This window comes from Oncorhynchus clarkii, chromosome 6 (genome assembly GCF_045791955.1).
Source record: "Oncorhynchus clarkii lewisi isolate Uvic-CL-2024 chromosome 6, UVic_Ocla_1.0, whole genome shotgun sequence".
NCBI lineage: Eukaryota > Metazoa > Chordata > Actinopteri > Salmoniformes > Salmonidae > Oncorhynchus > Oncorhynchus clarkii.
Genome location: NC_092152.1, coordinates 85,138,342 through 85,155,479, shown reverse-complemented (window position 1 = coordinate 85,155,479; position 17,138 = coordinate 85,138,342). Strand labels below are relative to the sequence as shown.

The window sequence follows — 17,138 nt, the reverse complement described above, 5'->3', positions numbered from 1 at the left end:
AACCACCCTGACACCAGGCTAGAAGACCAGGTCTGTTTTGGTCAGACTAGAACCACCCTGACACCAGGCTAGAAGACCAGGTCTGTTTTGGTCAGACTAGAACCACCCTGACACCAGGCTAGAAGACCAGGTCTGTTTTAGTTCAGACTAGAACCACCCTGACACCAGGCTAGAAGACCAGGTCTGTTTTGGTCAGACTAGAACCACCCTGACACCAGGCTAGAAGACCAGGTCTGTTTTGGTCAGACTAGAACCACCCTGACACCAGGCTAGAAGACCAGGTCTGTATTGGTCAGACTAGAACCACCCTGACACCAGGCTAGAAGACCAGGTCTGTTTTAGTCAGACTAGAACCACCCTGACACCAGGCTAGAAGACCAGGTCTGTTTTAGTCAGACTAGAACCACCCTGACACCAGGCTAGAAGACCAGGTCTGTTTTAGTCAGACTAGAACCACCCTGACACCAGGCTAGAAGACCAGGTCTGTATTGGTCAGTCAGACTAGAACCACCCTGACACCAGGCTAGAAGACCAGGTCTGTATTGGTCAGACTAGAACCACCCTGACACCAGGCTAGAAGACCAGGTCTGTATTGGTCAGACTGTTTTGTATTGGTCAGACTAGAACCACCCTGACACCAGGTCTGTTTTAGTCAGACTAGAACCACCCTGACACCAGGCTAGAAGACCAGGTCTGTTTTGGTCAGACTGTTCAAACATTTACCAAGGCATTAATTAACTTGATGTACACAGTTAAATATTAAGTAGCTCTATTTTGAATGTTGTATTGATCTTTGTGTTATTGATTAGATTTGATACGTATGACTGACTATGTGTCTCAATCAAACTGTTTTACTGTGCGTCTATTAGCCAATTTAGCTTTAAAAACATTCTATTGAAAGAACAATCAACTTCATTTGTGTTACAGTAATGATTGTATGTCACAATCTAGCTCTTTACAAATAAATGTGTTTTCTTCTGTTCACCACTGTCCTCTTGTTCATCCATTTAACCACAATTACCAGGGCTGTGTCCCAAATGACCCCCTAGTCCCTAGGTAGTTAACTACGACCATGACCCATAGTGAATAGGGTACCCTAGGTAGTTAACTACGACCAGGACCCATAGTGATTAGGGTACCCTAGGTAGTTAACTACGACCAGGACCCATAGTGAATAGGGTACCCTAGGTAGTTAACTACGACCAGGACCCATAGTGAATAGGGTACCCTAGGTAGTTAACTACGACCAGGACCCATAGTGAATAGGGTACCCTAGGTAGTTAACTACGACCAGGACCCATAGTGAATAGGGTACCCTAGGTAGTTAACTACGACCAGGACCCATAGTGAATAGGGTACCCTAGGTAGTTAACTACGACCAGGACCCATAGTGAATAGGGTACCCTAGGTAGTTAACTACGACCAGGACCCATAGTGAATAGGGTACCCTAGGTAGTTAACTACGACCAGGACCCATAGTGAATAGGGTACCCTAGGTAGTTAACTACGACCAGGACCCATAGTGAATAGGGTACCCTAGGTAGTTAACTACGACCAGGACCCATAGTGAATAGGGTACCCTAGGTAGTTAACTACGACCAGGACCCATAGTGAATAGATAGTTAACTACGACCAGGACCCATAGTGAATAGTGTACCCTAGGTAGTTAACTACGACCAGGACCCATAGTGAATAGGGTACCGACCAGGACCCATAGTGAATAGGGTACCCTAGGTAGTTAACTACGACCAGGACCCATAGTGAATAGGTAGTTAACTACGACCAGGACCCATAGTGAATAGGGTACTCTAGGTAGTTAACTACGACCAGGACCCATAGTGAATAGGGATCCCTAGGTAGTTAACTACGACCAGGACCCATAGTGAATAGGGTACCCTAGGTAGTTAACTACGACCAGGACCCATAGTGAATAGGGTACCCTAGGTAGTTAACTACGACCAGGACCCATAGTGAATAGGGTACCCTAGGTAGTTAACTACGACCAGGACTCATAGTGAATAGGGTACCCTAGGTAGTTAACTACGACCAGGACCCATAGTGAATAGGGTACCCTAGGTAGTTAACTACGACCTGGACCCATAGTGAATAGGGTACCCTAGGTAGTTAACTACGACCTGGACCCATAGTGAATAGGGTACCCTAGGTAGTTAACTACGACCTGGACCCATAGTGAATAGGGTACCCTAGGTAGTTAACTACGACCAGGACCCATAGTGATTTGGGTACCCTAGGTAGTTAACTACGACCTGGACCCATAGTGAATAGAGTGCCATTTGAGACAGTCCAGATTAGAGGTCGGCCGATTAATTGGGGCCGATCTCAAGTTTTCATAACAATCGGCATTATGGCCGATTACATTGCAAACCACGAGGTGACTGCGTGGCAGGCTGACTACCTGTTACGCGAGTGCAGCAAGGAGCCAAGGTAAGTTGCTAGCTAGCATTAAACTTATCTTATAAAAAACAAGTCAATCTTAACATAATCACTAGTTAACTACACATGGTTGATGATATTACTAGGTTAACTAGCTCGTCATGCGTTGCATATAAACAATGCGGTGCCTGTTAATTTCTCATCGAATCACAGCCTACTTCTCCAAATGGGGGTGTGATTTAACAAAAGCCCAATCGTTGCACCAATGAACCTAACCATAAACATCAATGCCTTTCTTAAAATCAATAGACAAGTACATTTTTTTAAACCTGCATATTTAGCTAAAATAGCTAGCTGGCAATATTAACTAGGAAAATTGCGTTGCTTCTCTTGCTTTCAGTGCAAGCAGAGTCAGGGTAAATGTAGCAGTTTGGGCCGCCTGGCTCGTTGTGAAATGTGTGAAGATAATTTCTTCCTAACAAAGATCTGTTAGAGGAATTAAATTCCTATATGTTTATTACCCAATTCAATTAATACACTCAGCCCATTTCTAAGGATTTGTAAGATACTTATTTGCATAAAATGACCATATGCTGGTGTGGTTGGCCCTGGGTTCCTCCTAATGCAAGACAATGCTAGACCTCATGTGGCTGGAGTGTGTCAGCAGTTCCTGCAAGAGGAAGGCATTGATGCTATTGATGCGTTCCCCAGACCTGAATCCAATTGAGCACATCTGGGACATCATGTCTCGCTCCATCCACCAACGCCACTTTGCACCACAGACTGTCCAGGAGTTGGCGGATGCTTTAGTCCAGGTCTGGGAGGAGATCCCTCAGGAGACCATCCGCCACCTCATCAGGAGCATGCCCAGGCGTTGTAGGGAGGTCATACAGGCACGTGGAGGCCACACACACTACTGAGCCTCATTTTGACTTGTTTTAATGACATTCCATCAAAGTTCGATCAGCCTGTAGTGTGGTTTTCCACTTTAATGTTGAGTGTGACTCCAAATCCAGACCTCCATAGGTTGATAAATTTGATTGCCATTGATAATTTTTGTATGATTTTGTTGTCAGCACATTCAACTATGTAAATCAAAAAGTATTTAAAAATAATATTTCATTCATTCAGATCTAGGATGTGTTATTTTAGTGTTCCCTTTATTTTTTTGAGCAGTGTATATACACACACACACACACACAGAGACATGGGCTATGGTCATTCTCAAACAAACAAACCCTCACTCACAATGACTAGCTAACGCGTACTTCACCCATTTCATTACATCTTTATATATTGCAAATAACATGTAAAAACAATCATAAATAATATTTTATATTAATTTCAAACAACGGCATTAGCATGAGAGCAACTTTACCAGTCCAAAACAATGTCCTCTCCGTTCTAAAAATATGCCTCAGTTTCAGAATCAAAGCTGTGGGAGATAATGGAGTCTTCAAAAAGAAGATCTGTCTCACTTTCACGATCAATTTCCTCTAAAATTGTTTCTACATTCGTATATCTAGTCTTAGAATTAGCTTCTCTTGACTTATTCGCCATGATGTTGGATAAATAAACAGCTGAAGATGCAAGTCACCGAAATACTGCTGTGCTTAATAAGCGTCGCTCCTTCACAGTTGAATTGGCAATGGTGAAAGAACGGTCCTTACGCCAGCGTTCAATGGAAAGGTTTGTCTTACAACAAAGAACCATGGGATATTGCCGTTTACCTCTGCTCATTGGCTATCTACCCAGCTAGATTTCAAGACGGTCAGTGGTCATTGGGTTAAACTACAGTCAATCAACGAGACAGTGGTCATATAATTGGTGCACAATGGGCTCGTCACTTGTTGTCTTCCAATCGTTTTTTTCCGGATCAATACGGCCCGCAAAATGACCTATCAAGTTTGGTTGTGTTACAAACAAGGATTGCAAGGAAACCAAACATGACTGGATGAAGTCAGGGAGACTCTGTCTATTTTACGTTGGATGTTACGTCTAAAATTGAATGACACAAGATAAGCGTTCACAAAATGTTTTGTGTTAGGCTATAACAAATGGATTTAACCGAACAAAAGACCATTCATTGTGTAGCAATGAGCTTTGGGATTGCAATCAGAGCAAGATATTCAAAGGTAAACGATTTATTTCAATGCAATCTGTGATTTTGTTACGCATGTGCTGGTTGAATAAGTAGTTTGAAATGGTTGTCTGTGCTCAGATCATCGCAGCGTATTATTTCGCAATAAATCCTTTTTTAAATCTGACAACGCAGTTGGATGAGCAAGATTCTAGGCTTTCGAACCATGTGAGACACTTGTATTTTCATGAATGTTTAATATGACTATTTATGTAGCGATCACCGTATGTTGTCCAATTTAATCCCGCTAACGGGTTGGGTGCGCAGAGGTTAAAACCTAATGACGTCATTTTCAGTTTATAACCTGTTGTAAATCGTATCATGTTTAGTACTCTCGAGAATAAACGCTATTGCTTGATTTTGAGACTGGTCTCCGCCCATTTTCTGAAAATGAAAACCGTGAGCAGGCGGGTCTAGTCCCGTTATTTTAAGACCTGGCCTCTGAATTGAGGTTAAAGAAGAGGCTGGTATACACCCCAGACCGACAGGGACGGTGACTAGATCCAACGAACATTGCTTTTCCCAGTCGGCGACAAGGTCAGTGGCCTTTATTCTCGATCCTGGGGGGAGTAAATCCTCAGAGGAGGTCCCAAAATTAACGGGAGATGAGAAATATATGCAGGAAGATGATAAGAGGAACACCTATTTTAGCCAGACATGGAGGAGGAAGTACGAATTAACGGGAGATGAGAAATATATGCAGGAAGATGATAAGAGGAACACCTATTTTAGCCAGACATGGAGGAGGAAGTACGAATTAACGGGAGATGAGAAATATATGCAGGAAGATGATAAGAGGAACACCTATTTTAGCCAGACATGGAGGAGGACATGGGAGATGAGGCAGGAAGATGACACCTATTTTAGCCAGACATGGAGGAGGAAGTACGAATTAACGGGAGATGAGAAATATATGCAGGAAGATGATAAGAGGAACACCTATTTTAGCCAGACATGGAGGAGGAAGTACGAATTAACGGGAGATGAGAAATATATGCAGGAAGATGATAAGAGGAACACCTATTTTAGCCAGACATGGAGGAGGAAGTATGAATTAACGGGAGATGAGAAATCAATCAATGATAGAACAAATAAATAAGATTAGTGGAGACAAGGCAGATAAACAACGGGCAGAGGGGCTAACAACAGAGAGTGATAACTAAGGCAGATACACAACGGGCAGAGGGGCTAACCACAGAGAGTGATAACTAAGGCAGATACACAACGGGCAGAGGGGCTAACAACAGAGAGTGATAACTAAGGCAGATAAACAACGGGCAGAGGGGCTAACAACAGAGAGTGATAACTAAGGCAGATAAACAACGGGCAGAGGGGCTAACAACAGAGAGTGATAACTCCCACGGCTCCTCTGGAGGTCTCTCATAAACCTAAATTATACCCAACCCTGGTAGATCAGGCATGGAGAGAATATATATATATATTTTTTTAAATTTAACTAGGCAAGTCATTTAAAGAACAAATTCTTATTTTCAATGACGGCCTAGGAACAGTGGGTTAACTGCCTTGTTCAGGGGCAGAACGACAGATTTGTACCTTGTCAGCTCGGGGATTTGAACTTGCAACCTTCCGGTTACTAGTCCAACGCTCTAACCACTAGGCTACGCTGCTGCCCGATGATGGGGTCGTGGTGGTGAGTCGATGGCAGCCAGGGCTTCGGAAGCCAGAAAAAGAGTAAAGGCTGAGAAAAGAGAAGAGGTCAGTCAATATCCCCTAATTGCCTTACTGAACCCACGGGCGGGGGAAGAAGGACAGGAATCCATTTTAGAAGTGTATAGGGTCAGTCAAGAGAATAAGAAAGATGAGTTCTTAATGGCAGTGCTAGAAGATAGAACAACGGGTGGTAGAAACAGAAAGGAAGAGAGAAAGAGGGGGCTAAAATGTTACAATTGTAATAAAAACTGACATTTCGCAAGGGAATGCGAGGCTCCATGTGGATATTGTTCTCAAGAAGTTATTAATTAACAAAAGGACATCAGCGCCGCGATTGTAAACAGATTTAGCAAAGTACGTCAAGGTACGTGTTACATTTTGGATACATACGACATAAATTTAGCAAAGTACAAATTTACATTTTGGATAAATAAAAGGTGGGAAGTTCGGTTGGTTTTACTTTTTCGATAGAATTTAATGATGGTGTTGGAGTCGTGTTTGGCCACTCAGTCGTGGGGGAACAGGGAATACAGGAGGGGACTAAGTACACACCCATGAGGGGCCCCAGTGTTAAGGATCAGCGTGGCAGACGTGTTGTTGCCTACTCTTACCATCAGTCCAGGATCCAGTTGCAGAGGGAGGCATTTAGTCCCAGAGTCCTTAGCTTAGTGATGAGCTTCGTGGGCACTACGGTGTTGGACGCTGAGCTGTAGTCAATGAACAGTATTCTCACATACAGTTAGTGGGGAGAACAAGTATTTGACACACTGCCGATTTTGCAGGTTTTCCTACTTACAAAGCATGTAGAGGTCTGTACTTTTACATAGGTACACTTCAACTGTGAGAGACGGAATCTAAAACAAAAACCCAGAAAATCACCTTGTATGATTTTTAAGTAATTCATTTGTATTTTATTGCATGTCATTCGGCATGAAACCACTCGTATCGCTTCGTTTCAACAACAACACTTCATAGTCGAAGGCTAACCTGTCAGGCAAGTTGGAGTGCTCACTGATCGCAGGTGCAGAGGTGCCTTTATCGACACACCTTGTCAAACTATCTACAGGGAGTTTATGTCTCGTACCAGCAGCTAGTATGACCGTCGCGGCCTCCTTCCAGTGTCTCAGAGCCGTATTCATCTTTTGGTCGTTTTATTCTCTCATTTCCAATAATATTATTCTGAAGCAAAGTCCACAACACCAATGTCAAATGTTATTGTGTTGATGTGTCGTCATATGAGCAGGGAGGTCAAGGGCGGAGAAGAAGAACCGTGTTTCCTGTGTCTTCTGTTACGACGCCACCTACTGTTGTGGATGACTGATCTTACCAGAGCCTCTATCAACGCAGTTCATGATGCTGATTAAAGTGGTTGAAGGTTCGAGTTCAGGAAAGTGATTGATGTTTGTGGTTAGTATTTTTTGCCAAACAGATAATGTAAACTTTCTATAAGATGACAAATGAATTGATTTGTGGGATTAAATTACAATTGAAGGGTAAACTGTTTTATTCACAAACACAACAACTCCCTGTCTACTTTTCAACTCCGAGAAGAGAAGAGGTTTTGAAATGTTGAATTCAGTAGTATAAAATCTACATTCAGTTTAGAGTGACACGAATACATCACACAGTAGGCAGTATAAGATGAACCGTGTCCCCAGGTTCAACTGGCAGCTGGTGGACGAGATAGAAGACAACTAGGGACAAATGTCTTTTAACTTGTCAAATACAATTTAAACCTTAGATTATATACAAGTGCTTGAACAACACAAACATGAGGGATTTTTAACAATGTCGAGGGCAAATAAAAAGCAAAAAATATGACATCATTTTGGTCTCTTAAATTTTCTCTAGTCATGTACAAGAACAGCATATTGTCAGCATTTCCATTGGCGCCTCGTTCCCTAGGGCATAGGGTGTGATTTGAGAAGCAGACCAATGGCGACCCGTTCCCTAGGGCATAGGGTGTGATTTGAGAAGCAGATTTGAATGGCGACCCGTTCCCTAGAGTATAGGGTGTGATTTGATAGATTTGAGCACAGACCAATGGCGACCCGTTCCCTAGGGCATAGGGTGTGATTTGAGAAGCAGACCAATGGCGACCCGTTCCCTAGGGCATAGGGTGTGATTTGAGAAGCAGACCAATGGCGACCCGTTCCCTAGGGCATAGGGTGTGATTTGAGATGGCGCCCTGTTCCCCAGGGCATAGGGTGTGACCAATGGCGCCCCGTTCCCTAGGGCATAGGGTGTGATTTGAGATGGCGCCCTGTTCCCTAGGGCATAGGGTGTGATTTGAGATGGCGCCCTGTTCCCGAGGGCATAGGGTGTGATTTGAGATGGCGCCCCGTTCCCTAGGGCATAGGGTGTGATTTGAGACACAGACCAATGGCGCCCCGTTCCCTAGGGCATAGGGTGTGATTTGAGAAGCAGACCAATGGCGCCCCGTTCCCTAGGGCATAGGGTGTGATTTGAGACACAGACCAATGGCGCCCCGTTCCCTAGGGCATAGGGTGTGATTTGAGAAGCAGACCAATGGCGCCCCGTTCCCTGGGACATAGGGTGTGATTTGAGATGGCGCCCCGTTCCCTAGGGCATAGGGTGTGATTTGAGAAGCAGCCATTGACCTCCTATATCCAGTCAATTAGTTTGGGATCCAGACCATGTAGACAGCTGCTGCCAACCTGCTAAGCAGAGCCTCTGTGTCTTCAATATAGATTGGCAGTATCCTAAAAGCAAATATGTCCTCCTAAGCAGAGTTTAAACACAGAGGGGCATCATATAGACCATCTCCATTGGCGATAGTCTCAAGAGAGAGAAACAGACAGGATTCCAGCATTATGACACAGTACAGAACGTTCATTATGACACAGTACAGAACATTCATTATGACACAGTACAGAAGGTTCATTATGAGACAGGACAGAAGGTTCATTATGAGACAGGACAGTACCTTCATTATGAGACAGGACAGTACCTTCATTATGAGACAGTACAGAACCTTCATTATGAGACAGGACAGTACCTTAATTATGAGACAGTACCTTCATTATGAGACAGGACAGTACCTTCATTATGAGACAGGACAGTACCTTCATTATGAGACAGGACAGAACCTTCATTATGAGACAGTACAGTACCTTCATTATGAGACAGTACCTTAATTATGAGACAGGACAGTACCTTCATTATGAGACAGTACCTTAATTATGAGACAGTACCTTCATTATGAGACAGTACCTTCATTATGAGACAGGATAGTACCTTCATTTTGAGACAGTACCTTCATTATGAGACAGGACAGTACCTTCATTATGAGACAGTACCTTCATTATGAGACAGGACAGTACCTTCATTATGAGACAGTACCTTCATTATGAGACAGTACCTTCATTATGAGACAGGACAGAACCTTCATTATGAGACAGTACCTTCGTTATGAGACAGTACCTTCATTATGAGACAGTACCTTCATTATGAGACAGTACCTTCATTATGAGACAGGACCTTCATTATGAGACAGGACCTTCATTTTGAGACAGTACCTTCATTATGAGACAGTACAGAACAGTACAGAACCTTCATTATGAGACAGGACAGTACCTTCATTATGACACAGTACAGAACATTCATTATGACACAGTACAGAACGTTCATTATGAGACAGGACAGAAGGTTCATTAAGAGACAGGACAGTACCTTCATTATGACACAGTACAGAATGTACATTATGAGACAGGACAGAACCTTAATTATGAGATAGGACCTTCATTATGAGACAGGACAGAACCTTCATTATGAGACAGGACAGTACCTTAATTATGAGACAGTACCTTCATTATGAGACAGTACCTTCATTATGAGACAGTACCTTCATTATGAGACAGTACCTTCATTATGAGACAGTACCTTCATTATGAGACAGGACCTTCATTATGAGGCAGGATAGTACCTTAATTTCTAAGTCTGTGTCTCAAATGGCACCCTATTCCCTAAGTAGTGCACTACTTTTGACTAGGGCCTATGGGGTAGTGCACCACATAGGGAAAATGGTACCATTTGGGATGCACTAAAAGACATTTGTCCACATGAGTCAGTTTAGGCTGTTTATTATCTTCCTCTATTCGTTTTTCTCAGGAGGAACGACCTCCATCAGCAGCTGGAGGTGCATGGTGATTGGCTCTGCAGGGGAAGTGAGAGGTTAAAGGTCAGATTGGACCAATCAGGCTAATTAAAAGGTGAATAATAAATAAAAAACTTTAATAAAGGTGACATGAGCCCAATCACAGCATGATCTATAGGCTCTGTGACCTTCTGAGTTGAACTCCACAATGACTGGAATTATCTAAAGGGGAAAAACTCCACTACCGCTCACTGAGGAATAAAACATTTTGATACATAAAGACCCAAGTTGCAGAAGATAATAGTGTCTGCTTCCCAAATGGCACCCTATACCCTATATTGTAGTGCACTACCTTTCACCAGGGCCCATAGGGTAGTGCACGACACAGGGAATAGGGGGCCATTTTGGGACACAAGCCAGTGTTGTCTTCTAGTGAACTACAAAGGGAATAGGCAGCCATTTTGGGATAAAGGCTCTCTCTCAACACTCAAGTGTCAACAACTCTGAGCAGTGGGTAGTTACTCACTCATGACCCTGCGTGTCCAGCTGAACCTGCGGTGAACGAAGGGGAAGTAGAGCAGCAGACCGCTGAGGATGAAGATGGTACAGTACAGATACTCCAGCTCTGGCTTGTCTATGATCGGTGCTAGGACCAGGTAGCAGGACACTATCACCACCAGCACTGCTATGGGCATGGGACACTGTTTGGGGACAACCAGGACATAACCACCTGTCAGTCTCACAGGAGGGATCTGGGACAGTTTTGCTCTAAAAACAGGTTTAACTGAATCTGGGATTCAGGAAAACATCAAAGTGGTTACCACCCCATTTGTTGTGGTAACCAGCTGAGGGATGTGACTGGAGAAATGGAACCACTCTAAAATGTAGAGACAGAGCTATGGATGTAAGGACTGACCGTCCACGAACACAACATGATAGTTGTAACTATGTTCTTCCAATAACCAAGAGATGAGGGGCGGCAGGTAGCCTAGAGCGTTGGGCCAGTAACTGAAAGGTTTCTAGATTGAATCCCTGAGCTGACAAGGTTAAAAAATATGTTAATCTGCCCCTGAACAAGGCAGTTAACACTGTTCCTAGGCCTTCATTGGCCTAGGACTAAGGCCGACAATGTGAATCTAGTCTTACCTTGACGGGCCTCTTGAGTTCCTTCCTGGTGAAGCGCATGACGATGAGAGCGAGAGCTGTGAGGCCGTAGAAAGCCCACTGGGCGAAACTGAAGTAGTTGATCAGGGTGTTGATGTCTGCTGGGATAATGTAGAATATGGCCAGAATACCCTACAACCACAACAACAACAACAGGGTAAACTGAAGAAGTTGATCAGGGTGTTGATGTCTCCTGGGATAATGTAGAATACGGCCAGAATACCCTACAACCACAACAACAACAACAGGGTAAACTGAAGAAGTTGATCAGGGTGTTGATGTCTCCTGGGATAATGTAGAATACGGCCAGAATACCCTACAACCACAACAACAACAACAGGGTAAACTGAAGTAGTTGATCAGGATGTTGATGTCTGCTGGGATAATGTAGAATATGGCCAGAATACCCTACAACCACAACAACAACAACAAGGTAAACTGAAGTAGTTGATCAGGGTGTTGATGTCTGCTGGGATAATGTAGAATACGGCCAGAATACCCTACAACCACAACAGGGTAAACTGAAGTAGTTGATCAGGATGTTGATGTCTGCTGGGATAATGTAGATTATGGCCAGAATACCCTACAACCACAACAACAACAACAGGGTAAACTGAAGTAGTTGATCAGGATGTTGATGTCTGCTGGGATAATGTAGAGTACGACAAGAATACCCTACAACCACAACAACAACAACAGGGTAAACTGAAGTAGTTGATCAGGGTGTTGATGTCAGCTGGGATAATGTAGTATACGGCCAGAATACCCTACAACCACAACAACAACAACAGGGTAAACTGAAGTAGTTGATCAGGGTGTTGATGTCTGCTGGGATAATGTAGAATACGGCCAGAATACCCTACAACATCAACAACAGGGTAAACTGAAGTAGTTGATCAGGGTGTTGATGTCAGCTGGGATAATGTAGTATACGGCCAGAATACCCTACAACCACAACAACAACAGTGTAAACTGAAGTAGTTGATTAGGGTGTTGATGTCTGCTGGGATAATGTAGAATACGGCCAGAATACCCTACAACCACAACAACAACAACAACAGGGTAAACTGAAGTAGTTGATCAGGGTGTTGATGTCTGCTGGGATAATGTAGAATACGGCCAGAATTCCCTACAACAACAACAACAACAGGGTAAACTGAAGTAGTTGATCAGAGTGTTGATGTCTGCTGGGATAATGTAGAGTACGGCCAGAATACCCTACAACCACAACAACACCAACAGGGTAAACTGAAGTAGTTGATCAGGGTGTTGATGTCTGCTGGGATTATGTAGAGTACGGCCAGAATACCCTACAACCACAACAACAACAACAGGGTAAACTGAAGTAGTTGATCAGGGTGTTGATGTCAGCTGGGATAATGTAGAATACGGCCAGAATACCCTACAATCAGCACATTTAAAACTCATTACTTTTCCTAAAAGTACAAACAGTTACATTTCATTTCATTCCGGTAATGTTATGGGAACGTTATCCAACTGGTTTGACATTGGTAATGTTCTAGGAACGTTCTCCAACTGGTTTGACATTGGTAATGTTCTAGGAACCTTCTCCAACTCGTTTGACATTGGTAATGTTCTAGGAACGTTCTCCAACTGGTTTGACATTGGTAATGTTCTAGGAACGTTCTCCAACTGGTTTGACATTGGTAATGTTCTAGGAACGTTCTCCAAATGGTTTGACATTGGTAATGTTCTAGGAACGTTCTCCAACTGGATTGACATTGGTAATGTTCTAGGAACGTTCTCCAACTGGTTTGACATTGGTAATGTTCTCCAACTGGTTTGACATTGGTAATGTTCTAGGAACGTTCTCCAACTGGTTTGACATCGGTAATGTTCTAGGAACGTTCTCCAACTGGTTTGACATCGGTAATGTTCTAGGAACCTTCTCCAACTGGTTTGACATTGGTAATGTTCTAGGATTTGTTCTCCAACTGGTTTGACATTGGTAATGTTCTAGGAACGTTCTCCAACTGGTTTGACATTGGTAATGTTCTAGGAACGTTCTCCAACTGGTTTGACATTGGTAATGTTCTAGGAACGTTCTCCAACTGGTTTGACATTGGTAATGTTCTAGGAACGTTCTCCAACTGGTTTGACATTGGTAATGTTCTAGGAACGTTCTCCAACTGGTTTGACATTGGTAATGTTCTAGGAACGTTCTCCAACCGGTTTGACATTGGTAATGTTCTAGGAACGTTATCCAACCGGTTTGACATTGGTAATGTTCTAGGAACGTTCTCCAACCGGTTTGACATTGGTAATGGTCTAGGAACGTTCTCCAACTGGTTTGACATTGGTAATGTTCTAGGAACGTTCTCCAACCGGTTTGACATTGGTAATGTTCTAGGAACGTTCTCCAACCGGTTTGACATTGGTAATGTTCTAGGAACGTTCTCCAACTGGTTTGACATTGGGAATGTTCTAGGAACGTTCTCCAACTGGTTTGACATTGGTAATGTTCTAGGAACGTTCTCCAACTGGTTTGACATTGGGAATGTTCTCAAATAGTTCAGAGAACATTCTTCTATGGGAATTGTAGTATCTTTCATACATGTTTCAGTGAACAGTGAACAGTTTGGGGCCAATTTCATCTTAAAATGTTTCCTGTGAACAAATTTAAGATGTATAAATTGATATTTCGGATTACAGGATGTCAAGGTCATATTTTTGCATATTCTGTTCCAGGTAAAATGTTGTTCAGATTCATTTAGATCTGTGAACCATACTTTTTTAATGGCTAGCTCAGAATAGGAGCATTCCAAGAGTTGTTTATATTTACAAAGATAGATCAGTCCTTTCAGGAGCCCAGGAAATGTATTTATAAATCCCATCATAGAATGGTTCGGTAGTTGCATTTCCCAAGGTACTCCAGAGGCCAGCTGACCTAAGATGTAAATACAGAAAAACAGATTAATGGTAATGTACCATTGAGCCTGGTAATGTATATGTGTCTTTGAGCCTGGTAATGTACATGTGTCTTTGAGCCTGGTAATGTACATGTGTCTTTGAGCCTGGTCATGTACATAGACCACTGGGGGGCAGTAATGTATATGGGGATGGGTCAGGTTATAGGTTAGACCACTGGGGGGCAGTAATGTATATGGGGATGGGTCAGGTTATAGGTTAGACCACTGGGGGGCAGTAATGTATATGGGGATGGGTCAGGTTATAGGTTAGACCACTGGGGGGCCAGTAATGTATATGGGGATGGGTCAGGTTATATGTTAGACTACTGGGGGGCAGTAATGTATAAAGTGATAGGTCAGGTTATAGGTTAGACCACTGGGGGGCAGTAATGTATAGAGAGATGGGTCAGGTTATAGGTTAGACCACTGGGGGGCAGTAATGTATAAAGTGATAGGTCAGGTTATAGGTTAGACCACTGGGGGGCAGTAATGTATAGAGAGATGGGTCAGGTTATAGGTTAGGTGACTGTAGGGCAGTAATGTATAAAGTGATAGGTCAGGTTATACTCTGTCAAGTTGGTAGTTGATCATTGCTATAATATATAATGTTAGACCACTGGGGGGCAGTAATGTATATGGGGATGGGTCAGGTTATAGGTTAGACCACTGGGGGGCCAGTAATGTATATGGGGATGGGTCAGGTTATATGTTAGACCACTGGGGGGCAGTAATGTATAAAGTGATAGGTCAGGTTATAGGTTAGACCACTGGGGGGCAGTAATGTATAGAGAGATGGGTCAGGTTATAGGTTAGACCACTGGGGGGCAGTAATGTATAAAGTGATAGGTCAGGTTATAGGTTAGACCACTGGGGGGCAGTAATGTATAGAGAGATGGGTCAGGTTATAGGTTAGACCACTGGGGGGCAGTAATGTATAAAGTGATAGGTCAGGTTATAGGTTAGACCACTGGGGGGCAGTAATGTATAGAGAGATGGGTCAGGTTATAGGTTAGACCACTGGGGGGCAGTAATGTATAAAGTGATAGGTCAGGTTATAGGTTAGACCACTGGGGGGCAGTAATGTATAGAGAGATGGGTCAGGTTATAGGTTAGGTGACTGTAGGGCAGTAATGTATAAAGTGATAGGTCAGGTTATAGGTTAGACCACTGGGGGGCAGTAATGTATAGAGAGATGGGTCAGGTTATAGGTTAGGTGACTGTAGGGCAGTAATGTATAAAGTGATAGGTCAGGTTATAGGTTAGACCACTGTAGGGCAGTAATGTATAAAGTGATAGGTCAGGTTATACTCTGTCAAGTTGCTAGTTGATCATTGCTATAATATATAATGTAGTTTATCAGACACTTTTATCCAAAGCGACTTACAGTCATTTGATGTATGTTTCTTCCTGGGAAACTACCGTCTTTGCATTGCAAGCACCATTCTCTACCAACTGAGAGATTCTCAACACGATTTAAGTCAGAACTGTAACTTGGCCACTCAGGAACATTCAAAGTCTTCTTGTTAACAACATCTTATTATGTCCACCCCTGCTTTTCATTTTTTTGCCTAAAATCACATACCCAAATCTAACTGCCTTTAACTCAGGCCTTGAAGCATGCATATTCTTGGTTACCATTTGAAAGTAAACACTTTGTAGTTTATGTCAATGTGAACGGAATGTAGGAGAATATAACACAATAGGTCTGGCAAAAGATAATACAAAGAAAAGAATACCCTTTTTTTTTGTACCATCATCTTGGAAATGCAAGAGAAAAGCCATAATGTATTATTCCAGCCCAGCTGCAATTTAGATTTTGGCCACTAGATGGCAGCAGTGTATGTGCAAAGTCAGCATGATCAAATGAACCTTTGCATTTCTGTTCAAAATTTGTCCCGGCAAATGTTCTTGTTACTTACAACCTCATGCTAATCACATTAGCCTACGTTAGCTCACCCGTCCCCTGAAAGGGTAAACGATCCCGAAGAAGTTTTAAGCATCTCCAGTGTATATTTGGCCTTGTGTTTTTGGTTATTGACCTGCTGAAAGGTGAATTTGTCTCCCAGTGTTTGTTGGAAAGCAGACTGAACCAGGTCACCACCATGCTGGAAAATATGAAGGCTGGTGCTCAGTCATGTGACGTGTTCAATTTAACATAACGCTTTGTATTCAGGACAACATTTTTTCAGTTTTACTTTAGTTGCAAACAGGATGATTCCATACTTAGTTTGACATGTTTCTAAAGGACTGTAACAGAAGTTTTTGAGTTTTTGTCAGGACGAAGATCCTGCGCCTCATGAAGATGGTTTACTGGGCTGAACACGCTAACAACAAAATAGGAAAAACACCACCAAGTGTGATGAATACTTTTGCACTGTATCTCAGACTTACATTGAAGATGAGGGCGGGGGAAGGAGTGTAACGCTTCAGACTGATATAGGACAAGATCTTTACCATGTGACCCTCTCTTCCTGCCACATAGGTCAACCTGCGGTGGGACACAAACGTGTTAGTTCAACATAATATTTGCAATATGTTGAACCTGAATTTGGTTTGCTTTCTTTTCACCATTTTTAACTCTGCTTGTGCTCTCTTCTTTTAGAAAAGCAGATTCAATCTGTTAAACACTTTGGGACAATTGCTGATAAAAAGGGCTTTATAAAATACATTTGTTTTGATTAAATTTGATTAGCAAAAACAATGTCTTCCTGAAGTTGTCCCT

General features: G+C 42.8%; 1 protein-coding gene across 1 annotated transcript in view; it reads right to left on the bottom strand.

Annotated features, from left to right (window-relative positions):
* Positions 1 to 10,319: 10,319 nt before the first annotated feature.
* LOC139412461 (b(0,+)-type amino acid transporter 1-like) overlaps positions 10,320 to 17,138 on the bottom strand; it is a 44,573-nt gene continuing 37,754 nt past the window's right edge. Inside the window, exons 9-12 of the mRNA XM_071159248.1 lie at positions 16,808 to 16,904; positions 11,469 to 11,618; positions 10,849 to 11,023; positions 10,320 to 10,381 (exon numbers count right to left, since the gene is read on the bottom strand). Coding sequence (XP_071015349.1) covers positions 10,320 to 10,381; positions 10,849 to 11,023; positions 11,469 to 11,618; positions 16,808 to 16,904 — 484 coding nt within the window. The remainder of the gene's footprint in view (positions 10,382 to 10,848; positions 11,024 to 11,468; positions 11,619 to 16,807; positions 16,905 to 17,138) is intronic.